The sequence below is a fragment of the Triplophysa dalaica genome, chromosome 14, assembly GCF_015846415.1.
Source record: "Triplophysa dalaica isolate WHDGS20190420 chromosome 14, ASM1584641v1, whole genome shotgun sequence".
Taxonomy (NCBI): Eukaryota; Metazoa; Chordata; class Actinopteri; order Cypriniformes; family Nemacheilidae; genus Triplophysa; species Triplophysa dalaica.
The window spans coordinates 6,454,299-6,482,280 of record NC_079555.1 but is presented as its reverse complement, the minus strand read 5'-3'; the positions used below and the strand labels follow the sequence as shown (position 1 = coordinate 6,482,280).

At 37.2% G+C, this 27,982-nt stretch overlaps 1 protein-coding gene across 6 annotated transcripts; it reads right to left on the bottom strand.

Annotated features, from left to right (window-relative positions):
- Positions 1-683: 683 nt before the first annotated feature.
- lrriq1 (leucine-rich repeats and IQ motif containing 1) lies at positions 684-27,210 on the bottom strand. Of its 6 annotated transcripts, XR_008908772.1 has the most exons (26): positions 26,845-27,210; positions 26,536-26,641; positions 26,353-26,450; positions 26,035-26,095; positions 25,468-25,688; positions 25,290-25,358; positions 23,628-25,175; positions 23,373-23,525; positions 23,097-23,247; positions 22,437-22,630; positions 21,810-21,937; positions 20,644-20,717; positions 20,449-20,542; positions 18,225-18,395; positions 15,133-15,447; positions 14,658-14,829; positions 13,986-14,105; positions 13,232-13,321; positions 11,185-11,291; positions 10,972-11,052; positions 10,770-10,858; positions 6,127-6,256; positions 5,936-5,996; positions 5,374-5,494; positions 2,203-2,453; positions 2,108-2,122 (listed from the first exon to the last, which is right to left on the bottom strand). XR_008908772.1 is itself a non-coding variant. In XM_056765452.1 (25 exons), exons 1-25 carry the CDS (start codon positions 26,962-26,964, stop codon positions 2,320-2,322), a joined length of 4,608 nt encoding a protein of 1,535 aa, XP_056621430.1. In that variant the 5' UTR covers positions 26,965-27,210; the 3' UTR covers positions 684-2,319. The 6 variants fall into 6 exon arrangements, 5 of the variants coding, with proteins under 5 accessions (XP_056621430.1, XP_056621434.1, XP_056621431.1 ...); XM_056765452.1 differs by having other exon boundaries at positions 684-2,453; XM_056765456.1 differs by having other exon boundaries at positions 684-2,453; positions 10,972-11,049.
- Between the last annotated feature and the right edge of the window lie 772 nt (positions 27,211-27,982).

Below are 27,982 nucleotides of genomic sequence, written 5' to 3'. Positions count from 1 at the left end.
ATAAACTAAAGTCAATTTTACCTTTATATAGGTTACAATTTTCAAAACAGGCCTTTAATTACTGCACATAACTCCAGCGGAAACATCACACAACTAATAAGGCTTTTAATAACTTTTTAAAAACATTCACAGCGAGTACACGACCGATAACCTTTCTAAAAGCCAGAATAAAAGTCGGCACCAAAATGACTTTGCGACCACCTGAATTCGTTTGTATTTAGACCAGTAAAGCGGTCATCCGACACCAGCGTCACTCCAAAGCCCGTGTAAGAGATCACAGAGATGCTCTCTCTCTCTCCCTGCAAATCATACCACCTGCCAGGCTAGCCATATCTACGGGTCACTTTCAATGCGAGAGGTTTGATGGTGCCACTCTTGCAAAAAAATGAAAATAAATAGTAGTGCTCTTAAGTAGCAGGGGGGTTTCTTATTAAGGATCTGAAATGACCTCGTATTCGGCCCCTCGCTGAGGGGAAAATGTGAGAAATTCTGTGTGGTTTGTTGAAATTTTGTCTGCGTATTAAGCGCAAGAAAGAAGAGAAGCCATGTACTCAGTTAAGAATAGGCCAATTCCGCGAATAAAATGCGGTTGTGTGAAAATTAAAACAGTAAAATAAGACAGAAAAAATTATTAAACGTTTACATTTTTTATTTGATTATTTTAGAGGGCTGTGCAAGGCCATATTGATTAAACATAATAGGATAAAACAAACATTAATATAAAATACAAAATAACATACATGTCAATATTGTGACATATATACAAGAAACAGACCAGTCAAAAGAGTCGTGGTTAATGGTTCTGTACAGGACACAATTATTTATTGTCTGTCACTGTATGTTTCATAGACAGAATGATCTCTAGTGAAGGTCAGAGGGCAGCATGAGCGTGTCAGCAGGGATTGTATGCACACGCCTTTGCAGTCACTTTAGTCATTAAAATCATAATAAACTGTTAGACCAGGCAGCTGCTGAGAGAGCTGCTCTGGTCAGGCCAGATGCATAGAGCTCTCTGACTGAAATCTGGTTTGAAAAGCCTTTTCACTTTAATGTGAAGAATTGAGTCAATGCATATTTACTTCGCTTATAAAGTGTTCCTAGATAGTTAAATCCAACATCTATTACAAACATAAACAAACCGATAGGTACTTCCGAAGGGTCCTGCTAACCTTGCACAGATCTGCTCACACTGGCAGTTGCAAAGATTTTCTCTCATGGTTTGCCTATGTTTGCAGTGGGTAACAACTGGCACGAATTACCCGCTGGCATTCAGTCTGTGAAGTCATTCTGCTTTTGTGAGCTCGTGTAGCAAAAGTGGAAAGTTGGAAACTAAATGTTAATGAGACAAGGCACTCGTTTAACCAGTCTGTGATCGTCCAGTTCAAAATACTTAAATTTGGTCCTATTTCTATGTATTAACACACATATGTTTACAGGACACTTAGTTCAGCCAGGGTCTTTGCATTATGAGTCTCAGACCTATGGATGCCCTGCCTAAACACGCTGCCAAAACTCCCATAAGAAGACATGATTTATTCTAGATTTATTTGAACATTTCTACGCACTAATAAGCTGGAGCCAGAAACTTATTTTCAAACCACTGTTTGTGAATAGTCAGCCTTTTGATGTGCAAATTAAAACACACAAACACCTATCGCTATCTGATACTAACGCTTGAAAAAACACATTCTTGGACCTGTATGCCATAGTTTTGGAACTCTGCTTTTAGCGTTTTATCAAATCAAATTCAAAATGAATATTTGCTGCGAAAATGTATACAAAACTTCATTAACAGTGATTTTTGATTTGTAACTTTCAATAAACATACTTCTCTTTCATTTTTAGTTTAAGGAAAACAAGGCTTTTAGGAACGACTCAAATGAAAAATTTACAAGCAAAGGACCAAAAAAAGTAAACTAAAACAGGAACAAGCTGATTTTTATTGGCTGTCATTGTCTGCATATTAAGCATGTCATTTGTAAATGGTTTCCACCCATTCCATGACTCACGGTGCTCACGTTAAATGGAGTGATACTTGAAAGCAATACGTATCCTGTGACCGCCTGCAGATATTTGGGCTATATCTCATCCATTGCTTCTAATTCATTTGGAGGAGAGGAAGCTGGATTTTAGTAAAAACAGCAGCTGCAGGGAATTTCACTAGAGATCAAATGTGCATTGTAAGTCTTGTTAAGGGCTTACATCAACAAGACATCCATCACACCCTGGACGTATACACGGCCACAAATTCGGAGGTGAAAGCAAAGAGAAAAACTGAATCAATGTTATCTCAGTGCGATGCGCTGATGTGGCTGTCTTTTACTTGTTCAATTGAGTCCTCTTCTTTCCTCCACCCCAGCCTCCACTTTGCCGGACCGGGTTGTCCCGGAATGAGATGCGATCCTTTCGGGACGGAGCTGAACTAACTCTGTTGGGTGATGGAACTTCCGTCTCTGTCAAAACAAAAAACAATATATATTATAAATGGATAAAAAAAAAATACTTTCACAAACTGAACATGCATGCCTGCAATAGTGCCATGGTTAACTAGTAGTATGGATTTGAAGCTCTCGCCCAGCAGGGATTCATGGTCCTTATCCATATGCTATGGCCCATCAGAGTTGTCTACTCCACAGTGAGTTAAGCACAGTTCTTTTCAAACAGAGAACAAAGCGAGCTTTTTTCTGTGCCTGATGCGTTCCACGTGTAAAAGCCTCTGCCGCACTCGCAAAGGAGAAATACGGAGCAAGACGGAGCGACAGGAAAATCTCAATAGACGTCCATGCAACATATGCAACCTTCAAATCTAATATTAACGTATTCAGAAAACGATGCATCATTTTAATTTCAAAGCTCAATTTAGTGCAAGACAGTGAAAGCCATCTCTAAGCCAAATAGCTCTTATTTTCCCAAGCTCATAATAAATGCAATACATTTTATAAATGTCTACATTTTTTGCTGATGAAAATCTTGTTTTCATAAAATTAGGCTTTGTTTGATCCTTGTCTGAGTGAGGGGAAAAAAATCAATGTCGGCCTCGTATGGACATTAATTACATTTTAACCCCCAACATTTATATTAAAAGAAACCCATGTTGTTGCTCCACTTTTGTGGGTCGCTACTTAATAAAACGGCCACACACTCACTTAACCGCTGTGACCAAACAAATTGTTTTCAGCCATTTTGTTCCCATTACCTTTGAAAGGGGGCAAAAATGAGGCACCGGGAGATTTCCTCTACACACATAATGAAAACGTTTATGGCTCCCTAAACTGTTCTTTATGGCTCTGCCCCAGTAAGCAGAGGGTATCTTGTTGCATTAAAGCTAAGCAGTACTTGTGGATTTCGTTTCGTAATTAAACGTAGAACTAAGCCTGTCAACCTCAGCCCCATGACTTAATGACTCACACTGATTCAATTCAAATGACAAGTGGCCTGTGAGGTACTGGGAAATTTTATATTATGTTAGTTGATAAACAACAGACAGGCTAATACACCACGGGAATACATTCGATTGTAACTGGAAGACACTAGTGAAAATGCTTTCTCAAACACGTTTTCACCCACATTAGTTTCATTTAACCACTGACAACACACACCGCTGTAAGTTTATACAGTAAATGCATCAGAGAAGAATTTTGTTTTGTATATGTTCTTAATAAAATTTCTACTTTGTTTTGGAAAAAGTATGGCTAAAGTTAATTTTATGGCTCACATTTTATCTATCATAAATACACAAAAATATTAACACCTTTCATAATTAAAAAATAGAGATTATTCAGATTTTTAACACTCTTATAATAAATACTCAAATATAAATACTTAATATAAAAATATAAAACTCCACTATACTACTCTACATGTTTCCTAAAATCTCACATTCATATTTAAGAACTTTATTCACTGACTCTTAAAAACCTGTAAATTTCTAGTCATATTATTTGAGTTTAAATTCAAATAATCAAATTTCACACAATTAAATGAAATAGGTTTTTCTATATCTTCTATTTCTTTAGGTTAGTTGAAATGTTGGAATATATTTACTTAGATTAAGATTGAAACAAGAAGTGTGAAATTTTGTAAAATACTAATCAAAATGCTGGGACATAGTCTGAATGGTCTGAATGGGTAATGGGGCTGTAGTTTAAGAAACACCCACTAATAATACATATTGCATTCAGATTACATGATAACAGCATTGATCCACAGATAAACAGCATCGCAACATACTTTGTACTGGTAAACTTACTCCGATAAATCACCTATAAATACCTCAATGTGAAAGACTCTATTAAGTTATTCAGACAGAAAGACATACACTCAGTCAGTTAGTCAGTCACTCAGTGTCAGTTTCCTCGTGGATTTAATTTTCAATTCATCATCAGATTCCAATTTAGCTTCATTAGGAGAGACAGTGAAGAGCCTTCAGTCCTGCATCGTTTTTTTAAATGTGCTGAGCCCTGCTTATGTCACTCACTAGCATCATTGTCAGGGTGCAGGGAGTGCGTGTGTCACAGAGCTTGCACTTATTCAGTGATCTGTCAAAGGTCTTGCTCGCTGTTTCCTGCTGAAAAAGAGATTATTCCCTTGTCCCCTAATCGACCCTGGCATCTTAATACTGAGCTGACACGCGCACATGTGCAACCATGTTCACATAAGTGCATACATCCACAAGCAAAATTATTCAGGAACATACTAGAACATGTTGTCTTGATCTACTTCACCATGGCAACACAATGATATTTGTTTTGGGTGATATTGTAAAATCAGTCAATATTTTTTAAAAAAGTATGTTTATACTGTGACCATGTCGGTATAAATACTGTTTATAATGTCATAATAAGTTGTCACTATCTGAGCGGTGCAGTTCATGATTTGCCCCTAGCTTGACGGACAAATTTTACCTTTATGCTGCTTTCATTATAATTTTTTACACCATTTTTTACACCCTCAGAAATTATTACTGGAGGATAATATGGAGTTGGTCATCAGAGTGTAATCTTAGATTTGAAAAAGACATATAGCAAAAAATGATTAAATTATATGCTGATATGTTTTAATAACAGTGGAAAAGGGGAGTTTGTTTTTTTCATTGAAAGAACATTTTTCGCTGCTCTCTGTGGCTTGTGTGATATTATCAACACTGAGGGCAAAGATAACGAGACATATGTTTCTAATGTTAATAGGAAGTTTTTCTACTTCATAACCTTTCTTTTATCAACAAATCCATTCTTGAAATATAATAATCTATGAAAGCAAAAGCTTTGATTAGGCACTGCTTTTGCAAAACACTCATGAAATAATACAGAAAAATCTTGTTTTCTGCATAAACAGAAAGGTTATCACGGTATTTATAACCTTTTTGAGACTTACTTTCATGTTCAGTTGAATGTCTCCGTGCCTGAGATGGTTTGTTAGGAGGTGAAGAGACCCCAGTGGTGTTTGCCCAAAGCTTAGCTCTTGAATCTACACCACTCCTTCCACCAACACTGGCCTTAAAAACGAAAGCAGTAACTTAAATGGTGTACAGCACACATATGAGGGGTTTGGTTCCAAAATGAGTAAAACATTAAAAAAAATGTTTTTTGCTGTGCATTCCAGTTGATTTCAATCAAACGGCAGTTGGTATGTTTTGATTTAAGCCATAATAAAATAAATACTGCTTACTTACGCAATAAAAACATAATAAAATTAGTTTTTTGTTTTTTTTCGGAATTATCTCATTTTGGAATCAAACTCTTCATATTTACCTAAACATACACACTTCCACTTTCATTTCTAATTTAATTTGTTTAAAGCAAAAGTTTTAGCGAGACTTTATTGTCTAAGTATTTAACATTTATGTGTATTACTTTAATTAATTAATTTATTTAAAAAAAATGTACAGTTAATTTTGTTTAAGGTTTAAATACAGAATACAGAAAACCAATCTTACCACAAGCTGCACCCTTCCACCATAAAGAATATCACGATCAATCTCAGGGAGGAAATGATCCCTTTAAAAAACATAGGTTAACAGATAAACAGCACAATAATTTAAGACCTAATAATGCCCACTAAATGAATCACTGATTATATTATAATATATATAATTTTTCTGTACAGTATTTCTACAAAGTATCTTACCGTCCTGAGACTGCAGCATCTGTGTGAGGATGAATTGCTTGTGCGTGGAGCCACTGGTAAGTTTTCTCCTTATAATTCTGTGGTTCCCCGACTCTCTGTCCGTTCTGTACTTCATTCTCAACTTGACGAACTGCACGACATAAAACAGGAAAAAATATGTTTTATTCAACCAGTCCAACATGAACAGCAATAAACTTTACATTTAAAGAGAGTTCCAATAAGCACCAAGAAAATGAATAAAGCAACAAGAATGTTATAAACTGTACTGGATTTTATAGGCAGCAAAAGTACCAACATTTTTGGGGGTATGGCTCAACACAACATAAGGTTAGGAAACACATGCAAATCACATTTGTTTTAATAACTTTTGTGGCTTAGGTTAATTGAGCAATAAATAAAGCAAATGTAGTGGTAAGTAGAAACATTTATGGACACTGTTGATACGTGCTACCAAAAAGGTCTAATTCTAAATAAACACATCCTCTCAGCGGAGACTAGCAAGAATTGATAATGACATCCAACGTCCAAGTGCTGGAACTAATGAACCATTCATTTAAGTCATTTTCATGGTTTTGCCAAAAACATAAAGCGGACAAGGTTTATGGGTTACAGTTGTCATGGGTTAATTGAAAATCCACTAAAAATGTCAAGCCATTAACTCCTACCCAAGGGCTGAACGAAAAATGAAAAAAAAAAAATCAATTTTTTTTGCTGCTCAAGCAATTCTGAAATGCAACAATGGCAGCAATTGCATGTTTACTTTCAATAGTTGTACTACTTCAAAACAATGTCTTCAATGTCCTTTACATATATTATAAGTTAAACACAATAGAAAAAGTTGAAGTGGAAAGAACAGGCTTTTTTATAACTCAGACAATGTATACAAACTGTGCATCAACATACAATAAAATAAAATAGATGATGATACTAGCGAAGGACCTTAAGAGGCAGCACAGATACATGTATACGTCTGGTGTCCAGTAGCTCTCGAACCCGCAACCCCCTATCGATCCCACCCTCAGGACATCAGGGGGCCCAGGAGTCACGCCTGTTAGAGGAACTCTTAAGTACATTATCCGTGTGGTGCAGCTATGGCGATGACAGGAGTCAGAGAATCAGTTCTTTCATGAGGGGAGTCAGGCCAATAGAAACAAAGCAGGTCAAAGTGGTTTCTTTAAGGTCATCGTGCAGGTATTTTTATAAATCCTGCTTCCTTCATACCAATACTGTGGCGCAGACGAGGTCAAGCCTTTCAAAACTAAGATTACAACTTCCCTGATAAACCCACATCCATATTAAATTCACACACAGGGCTAAAATAGTACAACAAACACAGATTACCAAAGTGAACCTTTTTTAATACTTACAAAATATTTTTTTTAAAGCATTTGCATGATCTGTTGTTGAAGTGAAATATAATATTGCATATCTTTGTATTTAACATCCGAAAACAAACTATTATACACACAATATTCTATTACGTTTATTATCTTTACGATTTTCAATTTCATTTAATTCAACCTGAATTTTGTCTTCAGATAGTTTACCAGTATTTTTTACAAAATGATTTTCTTATATTTTCCCCTATTGGAAATATGTTTTCAAGTGACAGTTATGAACCTTTAATATGATGAAGCTTAAATAAATCTAACCAAAATGCTTCCACACATCTTCCAGTTATTTTTAGGTCAGACATACCAAACAGGAATTTGAGCTGCAAAATGCCTAAATAGTTAATCACAATGAAGTCATGCCACATGCACAGAACACACTGAGTGAAATGTGTCCTTTTGGTCGGATAGTGTGCGTGTGTATGTGTGAGACTACGAGACATACCCATGGGGCTTTGATTGTTTGGGAGTTCTCTGAGCAGACTCATAGAGGGAGGTCAGGTCTTTTATCGTGAGGTTCCGTCTCCCACTTTCCTTTACCCTGGGTCAAACCTTCACCTCCAGAGAGCAGACCACAGGCGGTCAATCAGCGGTCAACACACACACATACACATACACAAACTCTTTTTTAATGCAAAAAGCGCCTGTCATTCATATCAAACTGAAATAACCCAGGGCGATCATGATAACTAAAAATGGATCAAATCGATGGAAGGAATCTGATAACATTTTATTAGGAGATTTATTGTTTGCGCTGGTGCATGAAAAATAATAAATAAGAAGCTTTGCAATAATAAATGAGATTTGATTCTTGGTTAATTTAGTTCTAAAAATCATCTCTGATTATTGTTATTGTAAATTATTATTGGAAAAACATCATCATGAAGTATACATTTCCAACTTAATTTGCTGGGAGCTGAATTTAAAAAGCATAACATTCAAAAACCAAAACAACTGATGCTTTGTCAATTCTATATGTAGGGTCGACATATCCTGTCAATCAAAAGAGGACAGGAAAATGCAATGAATTTGTGCTCTGTTTATAGAAAATGTTAAGTAACAGTTTGATGTTCAATATAAATAGTCATTTTATGAATTAATAACATTCAGAAAGTAAAAAAGTATTAATTTACCCTTCAGAATTGATGCATGCGTTTAAAAAAAGCATCACACTTCACATTGTATTAAATTATACTTTGACATAGTACGTAAGAGTGTAAGATCACCTTGGGCATCATGGCCTTGCTCTTTAACTGGGTAACTGAGCACTATGTTCTGGATTGGGATGGTGTTAGGCTACCTGCTCTTCCCCTCTTCTGACCTGCAGAAGGCACCAGCAATGCAACCCCAATAGCCCACCCCAACCCCACTCGAGACGGCCCCAAGCCCCAGGCAACAGGCCGGCCGCCGCTCCCCTGCTCTCCCCCAGCAGGGGCTTACATTTCAGTCGAACGCTCCAAGCCCCCTTCTGGAGGTGATTAGCCCCCCGAAGCCGTGACAGATTCTTTCCAAGATATCCGACTCACTTGTGTTTATTTTATCCGAGCTCTCTTTTGTGGATGTGCTGGATATGAAGTAACCCGCTTGAAAATGAGTATCAGCTTACATACGCCGGGGGACTGATGGAGTCGGAACAACAACAACAACAAAAAAGCACTAACGAAAGAAAGCAAATGTTTAAATGTAAGAAGAATTTTGTTTCATTTATTTGCCCTGGCCTTTCATCTCTACCTCCCAATCCTTATCTCTTGCGCTCGACCCCCCTCGGTAGCATCTCGTTGGAAGCCCCGCCCCCTAGTGTGGCACCAGGGCTGCAGACAACTCGCTCTGAAAAAGCTCTGAGTGCCCTACCTCCTCTGCACTTAACTCAATTTCACACTTCAGGTCCGCTACAAAGTCTCCTGAAATACAATCATCTTGTTTATTCTCCGCCATCCCACACAACCTATTAGCCAGCTATTTACAACCCCATCATGTGTATTCAATTTGATAGGGCAATGTGTATGTTTTCGTGTATTACACGCAAGGCAGGTTTAAGGGTGTCCCAGTTGACGAATGTATGGATTCAACCCATGCAGATTACTGAATGGATCGCATCTCTGTGAATTCAATGGGAGCATTTTGTGCAACTGCTTTTATTGTGGACAAATAAAAGACAAATAAATAATAAAAACAAAATGGTTACCAACATTCTTCAAAATATCTTCTTTTGTGTTCTGCAGCAGAATGAAAGTCAAACAGGTTTGACAAAAGGGTGAGTAAATGCTGAAATTTTGGGGTAAACTATCCCTTTAACTCATTTAGTGAATACCTTGAAACATTTCTCAACAATACTGTACCTTTAAAGTCCTTGAACTTATGCCCGGTCCGCATTTGAGCTTCGTTGCAAACATACTGCTTCCTGTGGCTATTGAACAAGACCAGACGTGCGTTTTGGTATAGAACACATAACGCAGACAAAAACGCAGCCGCGAATGAGCTCATGCGAACGCTGCATTCATTGAGCAGACCAGCGCAAATAGAAAACTGACACAAACCAAAGCTTCACTTTCCATTAAGAGACCAAAGAGCCCATGAAGCAGTGCTCCGAGAGCTCGACACAGGCCCTCATTTCATGGGGCCATGATTGGATTTGCGGCATTAGAGTCACGCACTCCTGACCTTGATCAAAGCCGGCTTCAGGCCAACCCTGGAGGAACCAGGCCAGGGCGAGGACTACTCGCTTCGTCTGGGCTTCTTCTCAGACTCACGGCCCATTGAATTTATGAGTACTGATGTTCCCCTAGCACCTAGTAATAAAAGCTACTTCTAGACTTTTTACATGGGGGAACGTTAAAGCCCAAAGACATGCAAGCATGTTTGTGGACAGATCAATGGAACATGACAAGGCATGAGGCTACTTGCTGTTATGGCAGATTAAGGTAGAATGTCACGCTAGCGAAGTACGATGGCTCACCAAAGAGAGGTAGAGACAAAAAAGCAATTAAAAGGACATTAAGACAGGCATGCTTTTGACGAAACTGACTTTTTTCATTAAGAAAGTCCTCCAAAAAACGAGTTTCAACAAAGCAAGACTGTCCGTATTTTATTATATAGTAATGGCTTCTTTCTCATTTTAATGGGATAACCAACATGCAATGCATATAACAGATACAAAACTTATATAATATTCTTCCTCCAGACCTTTGTTTGCAAAATACATATTTTTTTCAAGGGAAATAGCTATACGGAGACAGAGACTGACAGACCTACCCAATAATCTTTTGTGTTGCGGTTTACTGCCCTTCATTTTTTTGGCTCTCTTTAGCATGAGAAGAGCAGTGGAGTTACTCGTGAAGCCCCTAAGAGAGATACCAACAAGATGAACCAATTGAGTTCACTCGCACATACACATTAATGTAGAAAAATATATATACATTGAATTGAAAGAATTACAAGTAGTGCAGGAACATACCATTCTTTGAGGATTTTATCTGACCTCTCGGCAAGAGTGTCGTTTCTGAGCGTTGATTTAGAATATTTTGTAAATATTCTACTGAAAAATTAAAAACAAAATTAACTCCTTTTTCTTTCATCAGCATGAGACACAAAGACCCCAAACTGGATACAGATAATTATATTAAGATACTGTATGATAAGGAAAGTTTAATGGCTCTATTATCATTACCTGCTATTAAGGTGAGGTGACACACACTGCTCCAAGTGGACTGCACCTTTACTATCTGACCAGGCATGTTTGGGTAGACGTGGATTAACAGGTGGACTCTCACAAGGCTTCGGGAAAGGTAATGAAAACTGTAAATACCACGACTATTTGAAAATACCACAAAACATTAGCATTAGTCTGCAGATTTTATCAGTGTTACTCATTTAGAGAATTTACAGAACCACATCAAATTTCAATTCTGAAAAATTATTATGTACCTCAGTAGATTTTATGAAAATAAATTATAAAAATAAATTTAACATCATTATGTTCCTGTTTTTAATATAAAAACATATATAAAAATATTGTTAAAATATAATCTTGGGAATAAAATATACAAATTTTGGATTTAAAATTTTAGTTTGAGTAATTTTAATTGAACAAATTATTAAGTAAATCCAACTAAATTTTATTATGTTTAATCCATTTAATTAGGTCAAATTAAGTTTACAACTTCTGTTAAGACTTATTAAATCATTTAGTTGATACAACTACCTTGGCAGTTGATCTGTAGTTCCCAGCATGCTTGTATCTAACTGCATTATGAGATTAATTTTCCAGACAAACTGTAATTTAAGTGTTTTTCAGCAAAAAGAAAGACTTGTTTGTGCTTTTTGTTGATTTATCTTCGAGATTTAAGAGAGTTTTGGTATTATTTTTATCTTTGGGTATTTTTTAAGTTGTTGAGAACGATGCTTGTGCCGAGGCTGAGGGAGGCACTATATTAGTCATGAAGTGTTATTTCACTTATTTAACCGTAACTGTGCTAATACCAGTACAGAGCCCACCAGTCTTACTTCTATGTTGTTATAAAATTGTATTTTTCAATATGAAAGTAGGTAATCCGTGAAGTTTGAGTTAGACACATGTTTTTGTTCAGCGATATATATTTTGTTTACATTAAGTAACATTTACTTGATATTCTAACAAATGTTAATTACATAAGTAGAATTTACTTTATTCCTGTTATTAAGTTGTACTTGAATTACAGAAGCATATTTTACTTAATAAAATCCTTAATAATAATAATAAAATAATAATAATAAAATAACGATTTTTTAAATAAATTCTACAAGTTATTTTTTTCAGTGTGATACGAATACAGTGAATCAGGAGATTTAAATAAGGAAAAAGGAGATTTGTATGTGTAGATCAACTTGATTCCAATTCATTCTAGACTGATCAGTATTAATGTATCGTACAGGACTATACCTCAACATACAGTACATAAACAATATCCTTGTTATCTTAAAGGATCAGTTCACCCAAAAATTTAAATTATCATCATTTGAGTCAAGTTATTCCAAACCAGTATACATTTTGTTCTGCTTACCACAAAGATATTTGGAAGAATGTTGGTATGGTAGTCAAATGTGCCCCTGAACTGTTTGGTTTCCCACATTATGCAAAATATCTTCCTTTGCGTTTTACAGAACAAAGAAATGTATACAGGTGTGGAACAACTTAAGGAAGAGTGAATGACAGAATGACATTTTTGGGTGAATTAGAACAACTTTAAAATATATACGGCACATTTTTCCTTAATCAAAAATAAAACTTTACTTCAGGTAATTTGGTTGACAAGTCCATTTGCTGAAAATATGAAATACAGCTAGAGGAAATACTTCTAACAAAAATAACTATTCCTTAAATGCACTTATAACTGGAATATTTATGGCATGTAAAGTGTTTCAATGTATCTGTTCACTCAGTCTTCATCTTGGTTCAAAAACACTGAATTGCATTCTACAATCTCCACATCTCAACAGCAGCTGCGTCCCATCACGGCATCGCTACCGTGATGGAAAAGTCCGGCTCTCTCTAAAGAAAAGAAATCATGGGAGAAAAAGCACCACGTTGAAAAATGACATCTGTTGACGAGAAGGAAGTTTGAGGCGGCCCAGAAAGTAATTGTGTTTTTGGAGGCAATAAAGCCGGCACTTAATCACCTCGAGAGGCTCTGATTGTGCCGGCCCACAGACAGAGGGAGGGTTAGTGGAGCTGTTACCTTTGGCAACGGCGAGTGAGCTGAATATGGCATCGCCCTGGCCGGTGACGTATTGGAATGCAGGCTTATCCAGTCTTTCTCCATCGCCTTCTAGTCACAACCCAGAACACATGAAAGCAAAGAGCTGAACATGGATTGCATCGTTCCAAAGTGACATCTGATGGGATTTTTACAGCTGATGAAATGCATCTCTATGTTTCTGTTATTCCTTCAAAGCAAGTGGCAGATCGCATTAAACTAAAAGCACTGAACTAGCATTGATGTTTTCACTGTGCACAAACACTTGAGCTCAAATCCACTTCAAAACAGAGCATGTTTATTTTTTGCTCAAGTCGTGATGAATACATATGCCAGTGTGGGTAGAACTTTTCAAAAAGAAAAACAGAATTGATCTTAAAGTCCTCAGGATTTTCGTACATAAACCAAAAACACGAAACGTAACGTGACATCCTAATTCACTATAATGAATCACCTTAAAAGCAACGCAGATGAGCTCACTTAGCATAATGCATGGGTTAAGCCAAAGTAACGTTAAATAACCCTGATGCAAATAGACAGAAAAAAGCAGGTGACATAGGAAAAAGAAACAACGTTTTCCCGCTCGTTGACTGCACTTTTTCTGCACCTAATCACTGCTGACAGCTTCCTCCCTCGCAGCCACAAGTGCTAGTTAAAGGACTGTCGACCCACCAGTCCCAGCGATCAGTCTACCCACATCGCCGTAAAGGCAGGAGCACCACGCATCTGCTCATACCTCATCAAAAATGAATTCGTCTGTGTCCACCTCTTCAAAGTCCTCATCGCTCTCCGTGAACCGCGCGCCGGCGAGAGCGCAGGCCAGCCTTCTCCGCAGATCGTAGCCCCTCCACGCAGCCTGCAGGGGCAACACACACGACCATGAATCATATACAAGCATAAATATTGTGTGTTATCCCATTAGGAAGATAAAACATGTTAACCTCTATTTAATTGCCCCGCGGTCTGCAGTTTGAACTTTCGGTGACTTTGACTTTGTAAGACAAATGTAACACCGGGTTGCCTTTAAATCTGCGTATTCCCCGCGGGACAAAAGACTTAGCGGATCAGAACCCCGGCGCTCCCACTCCTGCGACACGTTGGAATCTGATTAATCATTTTTTTCTCCCTGTTCAAGTCCCCGGAGACTCATTAAACACAGCCAGAAAGAGAAAATATCCCTTAGAAGTTACATATGTGAAAGAAATAGCCTGTTTTTAAAAGCGCAGCCTACCAATGCAAAACAAGCCTTAGTCAGTAAGAGCGCAATGAGGATGATTTAATTTTATTTGAGTTATTTACTGCATTCATGAAATGAGGTTTTGAAAGTAGATAAAAAATTTGAAGGCAAAAATAAGTTCAACCGTCCATTTCTCCAAATATCTCCCAAAAAACTACTTAAAAGTCTTACCTGTATAACAACAGCAGCACGGTCGCTCTTAGGGAGTTCTGGCCTCTTAATGCTGGTCTCCTCCATCCTACGAATATTCAATCTTTCTGTAGTTTTTGCAATTAAGCATGAGAGGCCCCAACGTCTCTGCAATACGTTTCTCCGCCAGCATCGCTGGATGACCACAGCCGCTCTGAGTGAAAGACAATTTTATCTGATGACTCACTAAGGTCATAAATGACTAAATGAATGTCACTGAACTCAAGCTTGGGATGATTCATCTGCCCTAAAACATCTGGAGAAAGACCCACCGGGGATCTAATGTCGTCTCACTAATTTAGAGATGAGTTTATTCTGGTTAACTTCAGCTAAAATGAAATGTAGCTTCAAATCATGCAAGATGTTTCCTCACAACATCCACTACAAAGTCAAAACTGTAAACATTACGTTACGTCAATAAGTTGTGTAAAACATGTGTTGTTTGAGAGAGCCATACTTTTCAAGGTCCAACGTCTGAACAGGTTCCATCTCAATTTGTGTCTCTGTACAGCTATCTGGGAAGTCTGCTTGAAGGTCATTAGTTTGAAGCTCACGGTGAGTCTTCTGGGGATCTACTGTATGGCGAGGTTGCTTCTCTGGGCTTATCCTCTGTGATGGAGATGCTTCAGAAAAATCTGTGGAAGATGCAGGATCGTCCGTAACAAAGCTGTCCCCATATTCATGGGCGTAACGCTGGTCCACTGCCAATTTGAAGAGGTCTGCACAGTGACCACTGAAGAGAAGCTGGGCATCGTGTTGAGATGGCGCAGAACTGTTTGTGTAGCATAGAAAAAAGTCCATAAATGAAAGTGGTTAAAAAACTAAAGCTTCGAAATGTTCTTTAATGTATTCTAATATATTAAGTTAACAGTGTTTTAAAGAAATTCAGGTTTAAAATGCAACTTCCCCAAAACCTAAGAAAAGGTACCACTCTTCTGAACAATGATAACCACAAAACTCAAAAATATATCAAACTCTTCTAAATCTGAAAGATAGATAAACATTTAACTTTTAATTAAAAGTGTTTATGTTTACTGAAAAGCACGTAAGACTTAAAGAGTACATAACTTGAGATCATGAAAATGACATTAGTAATGTTGCCGTGTTTGAAAGTAAGCAGTCTGCCAAGTTGTAAATCTGAAGGTGAATGAATAACAAATTTATTGGCTTGGAAAAAAAGGAGTCGACTCTGAATCACGCAAACGAGTCGTCCCTAGTCCAATTTACATCACTACATATAGTCCCGCCCACGTATTGCTAGTACTGCCCGCGAAAACTTTACTCTTCTCCCCCAAACACTTTAGCTCTTGACCCTCTTTCACGGTAGACCAATCGTAGCAGACTCGTACATCTGACCAATCACATCAGACTAGGCTAGTAGAAAGGAGGGGATTAGACAGAAGAATCATGCAACGAACCATTTGAGAGTCAGTCAAGAGGTAAGGTAATTATAATTACGAAATAATAGTGTTTTTACACCTTCACTGTACATAAACTTGTTGTTGGACACTCCATAAACCAAAGTAGGACCTCAAAAATCCCCAAGTACTCTTTACAGTGATAGTTCACCCAAAAATGGAAATTCTGTAATCATTGGCTTACCCTTCTGTCATTTCAAACCTGTAGGACTTTCTTTCTTCTGCAGAAGACAAAAAGAGATATTTTGAAGGAAGTTGGTAAGTGTACAGCACTGGCACCCATTCACTTCTATTGTATGGACACAAAAACAATGCTGATGAATGGGTGTCGTGTCGGTTAACAACATTATTTGAACTATCATATTTTGTATTCTGCAGAAGAAAGAAAGTCACATAGGTTTGAACTGACAAGAGGGAAAGTAAATTATGATGGGTGAACTATACCTTTAAGAAAATTACTCTCCAACAGTCTTACACAAAGCATGCTGGGAACTGAAAATACTCTTATTTGAATTCTATTATAACATAAAAACATTAATGTACATTGTGTTAAAAAGAAAAATAACTGAAATTGAAAAAAACATGTTGTGGCAAAAAAAAAATGTGCTGAAGCTGCAGTGAACCAATGACCTTAGTGTGCTAATGCAATGTTCTACCAAGTGACCAACTACACAAAATTATTCCATTCAGATATACAATAAAAATAGTTTTTTTGAGATATGAATTTATAACAGTCTAACGGACAGAACCGACAGCAACATTACTAGGACAACTTAAAGAGACAGTTTACCCAAAAATTTACATTATTTAATTACTTACTCATTAACGATCGTAAATCCTAAATTAATTATGTCAGAATGTTTATTTTTGGTGAGCGATCACTTTATTATATTTACTAGATGTATATTTGTTTGTGATCTTCAACTGGCAAATAATTACATTTTACAGAAATTCTCTACAAAGGTGCCTCAATATTACTCTAATTACTCTATTAGCCATGGTGACTTTGGCCCCTCATGCCTCTGACCCCAAGCCGTCCCTGCTGTCAACATTATAAACCATCTCTGTCACTACAGAATCCCTGCTATTCTAATCCTCTGACATGCTGAAGCGCCACCCCACACACAAAGCAGCTACACCTCAGTTCAGCATGTAGTTTTAAAAAAGAGCCAGCGTCAAACGCAATGTACATTTGAACCATGAAACAAAACTACTGTTGAAACCTGTTGACACCAAGTGCAAACACAAAGACATGTGGTTATAATGGTTAATTTGATTACCTCATTAAAACAAATCAAAGTCAAATTGCATACATAGTCGGCAATAAACATCTTGAAAGGCAAACTTTGTTACAAGCAGCCAAGGCAAATAAATACAATCTTAGAGCTTAAACAGTCCCTCTTCTCTCCGACAGCTGAAACTCCCTCTGAAAAACTGGGAAAGAAGGTTTTCATTTTCTGATTCCAAACCCTTATTCAACCTGTTCTTGCGCAGAACTAATGTGCATCATAAATACGGCTACTTACGATAGAAAATCTAATTTTGTTGCTGCAGTTTGATGATATTAAAGGGATCCGTTGGGATTAACTGGTTACTCTAGGCATATAGATCAACAAAGCCACTGACTGATATAACATTGTATCGCGGTCAGACAGCAAAGTCTTCACCTTGCCAAATCTTGGGTCTGACACTGGGTCAGGTCAGATGTTAAATGGCTGCAGCAGTCCCCACGGGAGTCCAAAAGACTCTTTGTGTGGAGTGTGCGGCGGAAGGGTTGAAGGGGGGTATTTCTAAAGTCCTCCGAGCCATGAGAGACCTCAGCTTGAACCGCAGGACACACAGACGTCTGCCAATCATCCTTTATGAAACATGGCGAGTGTTCTGACTTATGTGTTGGTGGTCTGAGACAGCATCTAAGGGGCTTTTATATCAAAGTCAAAATGTCATATCTTGCTGATATGTGAGAACAACAACAACTTTATTATGAACATAGACATTTGGCTTTGTTGATCTGTGTTGATTCTGTATAATTTACATCCATTGCTATCATTCATCATTCATCATCCAACATTTAAATTTTGACTTAAGTTGCCTTTATTGGTATTTCATGGAGACTGAAATAAGCTTTCACCTGATCTCCATCTTATGTTTCTGAAGAAGTGAATCACGCTGCCTCTGCTGTGCCTGACAGAGGGCTTGGAAACTCCACTGATGTCTTGGGCCTTTGGAGGACGCTGCTGCTACAGAAGTCTGCTCATTATTCAGCTTAATCAAGCCAGGCACTGTCTCCAGAAGCAAGGACCTGAAAGAAAACAGGCATTTAAGGGATTTGTATGAGGAAAATTTGCATGATGAAAAATGAAAAGACCACACAATGTGCATCATACTCCAGAACGTGAGTGGTTGAATAGACCGATAATTTTCTATTTAATCATATTTTTATTATTATTGTATTATGAAAAGTTAACCTGTGGTCACAAAAAGGAGAAAAAATAATAGGGCTAGTGTAGGGAGATCATATTACTTTTTTTTTTACTTCTTTTGGACACAAAACAGTTAGTGTAACACGTAATGTTACCCCATTGACTGTCCACCGCAATCATAAAAAAGTAACTGGGAAATGTTGGTTCCAGACCCTCCTTTTCTGTCTCCATGGGTTTTCTATTGGGGAATATTTACATTGAGCAAATGAAATCAGTTAGGAAATGGGGATAATACATTTAATGAGTTTGACATTCTGGACCCAAGAGAACCAACAGAGCGTCTGCACGTCGAGTAAAACGGTTTAGTCAGAGTCTGCTATTCTCAGTGAGAACCTGCATGATGATACGTGGTGTGGATTGGAAGTGAAAAAGGGTTTGCTGGCCTCAGTCCAGAGATATGACAGTCATTTCAAGCGAGCTTGTACTGCTTTCTTGGTCTGTGTTTAAATGTACGACAGTGTATGAGCAAACACAGGACCTTGCTGGAGCATGCTGGCAGAAAAACATATATATTTAGGAACTGAGGATTGAATAATGAGTGATAAATTCAGTGTCAATGTTATTGTTGTAGAAATAAAATATTATTGTATAATAAATTTCACTTATTTTTAGGTGCCAAGCACTGGTGTTATAAAGGTAACTTTTGAAAAAATGTATGTAAATAAAATTATTAACCACAAAAATATAACCTATTAATATAAATGGCAGCCCACAGAACATTTCGCCAGGCCCTTATTCTTGAATGTGGGCATGGTCATGTGATCCCCAAATGCTCATTTTGGCTCCAATATCTACCTAAAAACTGATTCTACTCATCAATTAGTAAAAACTTCCCCTTAAAAAGAGAGATATACAGAGGTTCGATTAATCTTACTGAAATCCCTCTGTTCTTCCAGACTCTGAACGGTCATGTGTTGTGTGTACTTCTATGAAATATCCTTCGGAACTTTAATTTAGCCTCTGTTATCACTGGATGGGGATGAAAGAACCGGTGGAGAGAGAGGAAAACACTGGCTCTAATTCCGTTGTTGGCATTGAGGGTTAGACAAAGTTCATAGGAATACCGAGACAGACTTGAGTGAGCTTCCTATCCGTCACTGCCGAATACAGAAGACGTAAAGAAAGAACACACTTTCCTATATTTTAAAAATACTAAAAAGTACCTAAATATTTCAGAAAAAGTCACACTGTAAGTTCTGGCAAAGCACATTTTCTGGAAAATAAATGTGTTGCCAACTTTAAACTATTTAGGCCATCCAAACTACAAAGAATGATGTAATTTTTGTCCCATTTTAACAAAATTAAGACAGACCGCTTGGCACTTAAATGTGAGACTAATTCCAACATGCGTCTAAACTTTCTTAATCTCTTTATTCTGTCTCTTACACGATATTTTTACCACATAAAACATATAATTTGCTCATTTTAAATCAGCCCCTTTAAGTCTGTTAAAAACACTTTAGAGCAGAAGCCCATTTGCTTAAAAAATGTTCCTCAACTGAGCAAATATTTTCAGAATTACGAGCACTTATGTCCACGTGCGTACAGATGTCACTATGTAATCCAATAGCGGACACAGATACAATTGCTTGTGTGGTGATATGGGCCGGAAGCTCAGCGGTACTGAGGAATGTTTATTCTACTTTAAAAGCCCGGTGCACTTCCAGCCCATGTCCCTGTTCACATTAGTTTCACATTCTCACACAATTATGAAATGCTTAGTGACTTTTGCCTGAATGTTTGCATGACAGCTTCTGACCAATCCAAAATAAATCTTTCCGTTAATGAAGACGGATATCAGTCATAAGATCTGATCTCATTTTGACAGCACAATTTTATACAGAGCAAATCTTTAAAGGTGTAAATACAAACCTCCAGTTCATCTCCTGCTTTAGGGGATTGTCATTCAGGTTGAGTTCTTGAAGACTGAAGCATCCCTGGAGGTTCAGACAAACATTTTGAAGGTCTAAAAGAGAGTCACAACAGCATCTTCTCATGAGACATACAAACCTACAATAAATTTAAAAACGGACAGTATAGTTAACCTCTCACATGTCTACGCCTTACCTGAAAGACAGTTGTGACTGATGTTCAGCGTCCTCAGAGACATCAAGTCCAAGAGTGGAATTAAGTCAGTTATACTGATGGGAAACAATAAATATGATTAAAAACAATATAACACCTTAATTTAAAACGTGCCACATCACCATCGCTTCAGAAAAGAATCAACAATTTTATTTAAAGTGATACTTCACCCAAAAATTATTTTATCATGAAATGATCATTTACTTGTCTTTCAGTTGTTTTAAAAACCTTAAAAATTATTGTTTGGTTAAATACAAAGAAAGATATTTGGAGGAATGTTAACAACTGACAGGGGCACTGATCTGGGGCACCATTGACTACCATAGTAGAAAGATTTAAAATGGTAGTCAAAGGTGGCCCAGAATTGTTTGCTTTAGTAAAATCTTCGAAATATCTAGTTTTGTGTTCACCAAACCAGAAAATATATATTTTTTACTATGGTAGTCAATGGTGACCCATGAGTGTCAGTTGATAACCCATGAGTGTCAGTTGTTTTCATTGTGTTCAACCAAACAAAGAAATGTATATAGGCTAGGTTTGGAACAACTTGAGGGTAAGTAATTCATGACAGAATTTTTTTTGGGGTGGAGTATACCTGTAAGGGCGAAATGTGTCATTTTTTGTGCCACTAATAAAACTCAACTCCTGTTCAAGATGTTCAAAAAGTTCAATGTTTTAATAGGACCAATGAACCACCGTGTTTATATTTTCTGGTAAAGTTGACTGTAGTGTTGACTCTGCGCATTAAACTGCGATACAAGAAAGTATTTACACATCAAATACACACATCACCTTTGAGTAGAATTTTACTGAAAGTGAATGTTATAAACTCACTGGCTGTGTCTTAAAACCTAGTAAACCGCCTACTCAAATAATATTATTGTACATTTATTTTACATATACTGTAATTTGATATAATTGATTTTCCCTTATTGCTATAATGTTTTACCTGAGTCTCCAATGCATCTGCAAATATGTATCTACTGCTATGTGCAAAATTTAAAATAAATAGAAAAATGTATTTTGAGTTTATTTATTAACTTGTGTATTCAAATTTGCGGATGACTCCAAGACAATGTTAAAAAAAAACATTAGTTTGGCATTAGGTTTTCAGCCACATCTTTTTTCTTTATTGCCCCCTACAGTACCTGTTATGAGCCAAGGAGAGGTCTTGGAGCAAAGGTAACCAATAAGACTCCAGATCACTAATAGAAGATATAAGATTGTCATCCAGAGAAAGGTCCCTCAGAAGGACGTGGTTATGCAGGACAGGGAGCTATATCCAGAGACAAAATAATACAAAACAAAACAATCCCCTTATGACAAAAATGACCACACAGTAAATGTCAACATGTCTTTTCCAACCAAAAACACTGTCCCCTGAGAAGAGATGGGTGGAAACATAACTCCCACCCTAAATATGAGATCTCAAAGTCTAACATTTACACATTCAACACAACAGATAAGAATAATTCAATTAAGGTGACCACAGCCTAGAAATCCAGTTAAATTGGTGAGCATGTTTTACTAGAAGATAATGTTAACAACAGCTGTCATCATTGTGGTCTAGTACTCTCTGATGGTGATGCATTTCTTGTAATAATTTCCTGGACACTGGAATGGAAATATTTTCTAGATTGACTAATCAGAATAAGAATGCAAAACAACAAAGTAATGGAAAACTAAAAAATTATAATAATTCAATACAATCTTGATATCAATGCTGAAGGCATGAAACGTCAAGTAACTAATTTTGTTACTTCGTAAAATTCAACCTGAGTTAGACTGTTTCCTCTAAGCTCCAGCGTATTGAGGAGCGCGCAGTTCTCCAAGCCCTCGGCGTGGCTAAGGTGGTTGTATGAACAGTCCAGATGCAGAAGTGTATACATTTCATTTAAACCTCTCATGCTGAGCAGTTGGTTATGGTCCACTAATAATCTCTGAAGCATTTTCAGGGCTCCTAAACCACCTAAGAGAGAAAATATATTTCATCAAGCCAATGCTGCTGGAGAAACCTGGTTAGAATGTACTGAATCACGGGGCACTGTGAAAATATCTAATAGCAGCCAAAGAATAATCTAATCTAAAAAGACAGAATTGGCAGGACACTATCTAATGCTGACAGCAATACCTTTTAACTGCATTTTTCCTTTTCTTTATGATATATTTATTCATATTTATTCAATATGATGCCATAACCTCAGAAGTGAGACACATCAGGATGTATTTTGAGAATGTCATTAGAAGAAAGGAGTACAAGAGACTAAAATAAAACAATGCTGCCGCCTACTGGTCAATGACAACGCTAGCCGTTAAATACCAAAGTCCACATTCAGATTTAATGATTTTACTTCATCTCTTAGTGTGTGACCGAAATACCATGATGACATATAAAACATTTGACAAATTAACATTTGTGACTAATAAACACTCACTTATACATGAAATGTTGTTGTGTGACAGCTGAAGGACCTGGAGATTCTCAGCATCATCGAGGCCATGGATGTTTGTAAGCTGGTTTTTACCCAGCAGGAGGACTTCAAGGTTTGCCAGACCTCCACAATCCACATGTGTGACCGAGTTCTCCTTATTGTTAAAAAAAAACATTTGATTAAAACTAATTTGTTGTTCTCCTCACTTTGTAAGTCGTTTTGTATAAAACCAATTGCTAAATAATTACATAAAGAGCGATTAATAAAGATCATAATCACCTGAACATCAATGTATCTGATCTGAGAACACTGGTTAAGTCCATCCAAGGATATGAGTCCACAGCGTCTAAGTGTTAACGTCTTTAGTTTATAACACTGAGACAGTGTGGACAGGTTACAGCCTGGCAGGTCTTCCAGAGTCACTGTTGTAACCTGATTTTTACATCACAATTACAGTCAACAGGAACTTTGAAAGATAACTAAGAAATAGCTGTGCCCAACGCCCACACATTTAAAGTTTATTTCATCAACTACCTGTTCGAGGGAACTCCAAGCTCCTGTCTTAAGAATAGTGTCCACAGACAAAGGAGGCGAGCTGGGTAATTTTCCTCTTCTTGCCCCTCTCTTACGGGACTGTTGTTGGGCAGATGGCCTCTTCTTTTTATTCTGCAATGACAGTATGGACCAAGGAGTGCAGTTCTTTATCCAGGCCATACGCTTCTGCTCTGTGCTGTCAGGCAGACATTCAAAAGCCAATTCTTGGATCTCTGGTACACAGTTTTCAAGCAAAACAGTCGTAGTATTTTGCTGCCCTCTAGTGTCCATATTATGTTCTACACCATTGAGACTTTGATCTGCAAATGTGTTCCGAGTCATTTCGAAAATTAGATGACCTGTAGTTTTCGGTGAACCAAACAGACTAATGAAATGGTCATTAGAGAGTTCTTGATGTGCATTTATGCAGGGCAGTGGATAGGCTGTAGAAAGTTTTTGAATCTCTTTTGACTGCAGTAGATCCATCTGACAGTCAAGTTCTTCACTGCCATCTTTTGACTTTTCTTGATAGCACTTTTTTGATAGTTTCTGATCATCAAACCGGTCAATTTTTTCACTTTTGTCCAAAACAGTCTTCTTCTTGTACACATCTCTTATTCTTTCCATTTGAACTTTTCTTTCCCTTACCTCCTCACTACTACCTTGAATCGCTCGTTCTCCTCTCTCCTCATTTTCCTCCTTTCTTTGACATTTGTTTTCTGCTCTGCTACTTCTCACCAGTTGCCTTTTCTCATATTCTTCATTCTTCTCAACATTCTCCTCATGTCTATCGCTTACCTTTTTTACTCTCCTCTTTTCCACACTTGTAATTACGTTGTGCTCATCCTTTCCCTTAACCTCCTTCCTCCTCTCGTCCACCTCTCCTTTCTTCAGCTGTTGATGATGCTTTTTCTCGGACGCCAGACATTGGCTCTCTTCTTTCACTCTACTTTCTCCCATATTTGTGACATTGTATTCCTCTTCCTTCCTCTTCAACTCTTTCCTCCTCTCATCATCATCATCATCATCTTTCTTCCTCTGCTGCAGAAGTATTTTCTCTGCCTTCACACATTGGCTTTCTTCATTCACATGTCTTTCTTCTACACCTGTAATATTGTTCTGCTCTATTTTCATCTCAATCCCCCTCCTTCCTCTATCTTCCTCCTTCCTCCTCTGCTGCTCAAGTCTTTTCTCTTCCTCCAGGCGATGGCGCTCTTGTTCTTTTGATGCCTCATACTCAGCTCTGCGTCTCTCCATCTCCTCCCTGTGAAAACGCTTTACCTCCTCGGTTCTCTTCCTCTCCTCCTCTCTTTCCTTATTTATTTTCTCCCACTCCCTCTTCTCTTCCTCAAGTCTTTTTTCTTCCTCTCTCCTTCTCTTGAGCTCTCTTGTGCTCCAGCGGCGTGCTAACGTTCCTCTGAGAACAGCTTGGATCTTTGTAGCAGATCTGCATTGAAGCTCCTGGATTCTCTTTCTCTCCTCCTGCTGAGCCTCCTCAAAAGCCTGTTTCTCCTCCTCTAGCTCCTTCTCCAGCTTCCATATAAACTCCTGAAATTAAACAGTAAAGATGGCATCAACCATTCAAACGTATTGATTTCTTTATGAAGCATACCTTATCACAAAACATTTATTTTATGATTAATCTAAACTGTTTTTCCTCACCTGCTGTTTATCCAGTTCTTGTTGATCCACTGTGCAATGAACATTATTATTTTCTCCAACATTTTGAAACTATAATAAATATTCAAAAAGGTTGATTAAATTTATAGAAGGTCCTTTTATTCCATACACAAGGAATAACTTTTAAGATCAATAACTGTCATGTTAAAGACAAACCTACCAGAGCAGCCTTCTCTACCTTCCTCAGCTGCTCCTCGAACTCCATCAGTGACTTCTTTCTCCATTCTTTCTCCTCTCTCTCGGAGTTCAAATGCAGCGCTCTTTCCATCTTCTGTGCCTCTAATTTCTGCTCCTCTTCCTCTTCGAGTCTTTTCTCCAATTCTTTCCATTCAAGACTAAGCTGCAATTCACTCTCAGAGCAAATGTCATGGTCAATTCCAACTGAAAGCAAAACAGTGAGAGGTGCAGCTGTGTGAATATAAAGAAATGAGGTCCTTCAAAATTGTGATTGTTTATTTCCATTGTATACTTTCCAATCACTAAGTATATGTTTTCAAAGAGTGCCATCTAATGGTGAAATAATACAGCCATCTATACAGTTAATCTTGCATCATTAAAAATGTGTATTTTATTTCTGAAACATGTATGTACGGTATATATAAAGACTAAATAGTTATATATTTGAATACAGTAATATGACATTTTAATTGCTGAACTAAATACCCTAAGCTTTACTCATGTTAACTTAAAATACAGGCTTATCTAACCTTATCATTTTTATATTTACCATCCATACTGAGGGTTTGAGCGCTCTGTGACTCCACCTGTTCCCTCATTCCACAGACTACCTAAAAATTAAATATAGTATTTAAATGTACACTTATGCAGCCTGTGTTTTTTCTTTTGCTGATGCCATGTCTCTGTGTATTTAAAGCCTGTATTCACATTGTCTGAACACACAAAACTGCAATACATAACAGTATTTTGCCACCATGAGCGACTAAACTAAATTAAAGATTATGTTAAAGACAAAACCCAGTACCCATAAACACAGTGTGTGCTCAGGGATGATCACCGTAGAGGCAAACAAACAAGCAAGACTCACTCTATCCTTCCACTGTGTGGGTTCCTCTATAAAATCCATAGCTCCTTCATTTATTATATTATCATTGTGGGTGACGAAAAGTTCCTGAATCAAGGAGTCTAAAAGTGAGATAGAAAAATACTAAGTCTTCAATTTAGGTATAATAATATATATATATATATACATTTTTTTTTAATGTCTTACCTTTTCCCTCAAAATCTTCAATGATTAATTGTTCAAAGGCATTAGTTCGAGTTCTTGAAGCTTGGATGTATGCAAGCACCGAGTCAGAAAGACCTTCTGAATGAGGCTTTTTTGAAAACACAGGTGATTGTCAGTGTAATGAGCTTTTGGACTATTGAGAGTTTTATCATTAGTGTATATGAATTCAACACGGAGAGATTAATCGCAATTACATTTCCAAAATACTTAAACAACTTATTTAATATATTGAGAATTTGAATTCATTTTATAATAGGATCGAAAGTGTGTTAAAACACAGATGACACTTACAGATGCATCCAACGCAATAAAGCTTTCATCTTCCGATTCTTCTGAAACATTTTCAAAGGGATCTAAGTTTAATTTCCTCAACTCTTCATCAATCTCTTTCTCGATGTCATCCATTGTCATCGACCATCAGAACAAGATCTAAAACCAGTTCAAAACTTTCTGCGCAAATGAAGAGTAGGCCTCTGTTAGTGAAGTAACGTAACGTTAAGACATCTCACTAAAGTATCCACGAACGAACACGAATTAAAACATTTCAGGGCATTGTTGCTATTCAAAACAAAACTATGAGCATATAATAGTAAGATTAAATCTCAAGGTCTGTTGTCAGTTTCTTTTTTTATTTAATATCCAGAGCCTGTTTCTCTTTTCGCCTCATGTTGCACCTTTCGCGTGCATCGCAGTTGCTATGGACACCACAGAATACAGCGTGGCACGAAGGACAAATTTAATGAAACGTTCTCGTTTAATGTCGAATGGAGCAAGTAAATAGGACAACGATATTACGCAAGTTATTTTATAAAATATCCTACGTGTTACATGAAAATTCAGTCCACCCAATGTACACATTCATAATGTATATTATTGCCTATTTTGGGGATTAACAGTAGATTTATTTGAGGCCTTCTAGTGGTAAAATGATACATTGCATTCTGTACAAGCGGCTTGCAGTAGACTAAATGTTACATTAGATGCAATTAAAAATTGAATGAGACGACACTTTTTTAGGTATTGGATCGTAAAACAACGTATTTTAAATTTATCGGAATAATCTCACCATCAGACATGGAAATGATGTCATCATTGTTGATTCTCTAGTGCAATTTTACATAGATCAATTTGTCTGTCTATCAAAACACAACATTTGATCTGAAAATAATTAAACATTTATAAACATTACTTCAAAAAATTGCAGATTTTGGTCAACCTGCATAGTTTTCTATGAGTGGGTGAACACTTTCACTTGTATTGCTGGAGACTGTATGAGTCAAATCAACTGTCCATGTTTCATCAGAAGCATTCACCAAGTTCAATTGCTCAAAAAGCTCCCACCAGTAAGCCTTGTCTGCTTGAATTAGTGGAGAGTACCATCAACCCCTTTGTTAGCAGGGAAGGTGTGTGGAGCTTTTTGTCTGAGAGC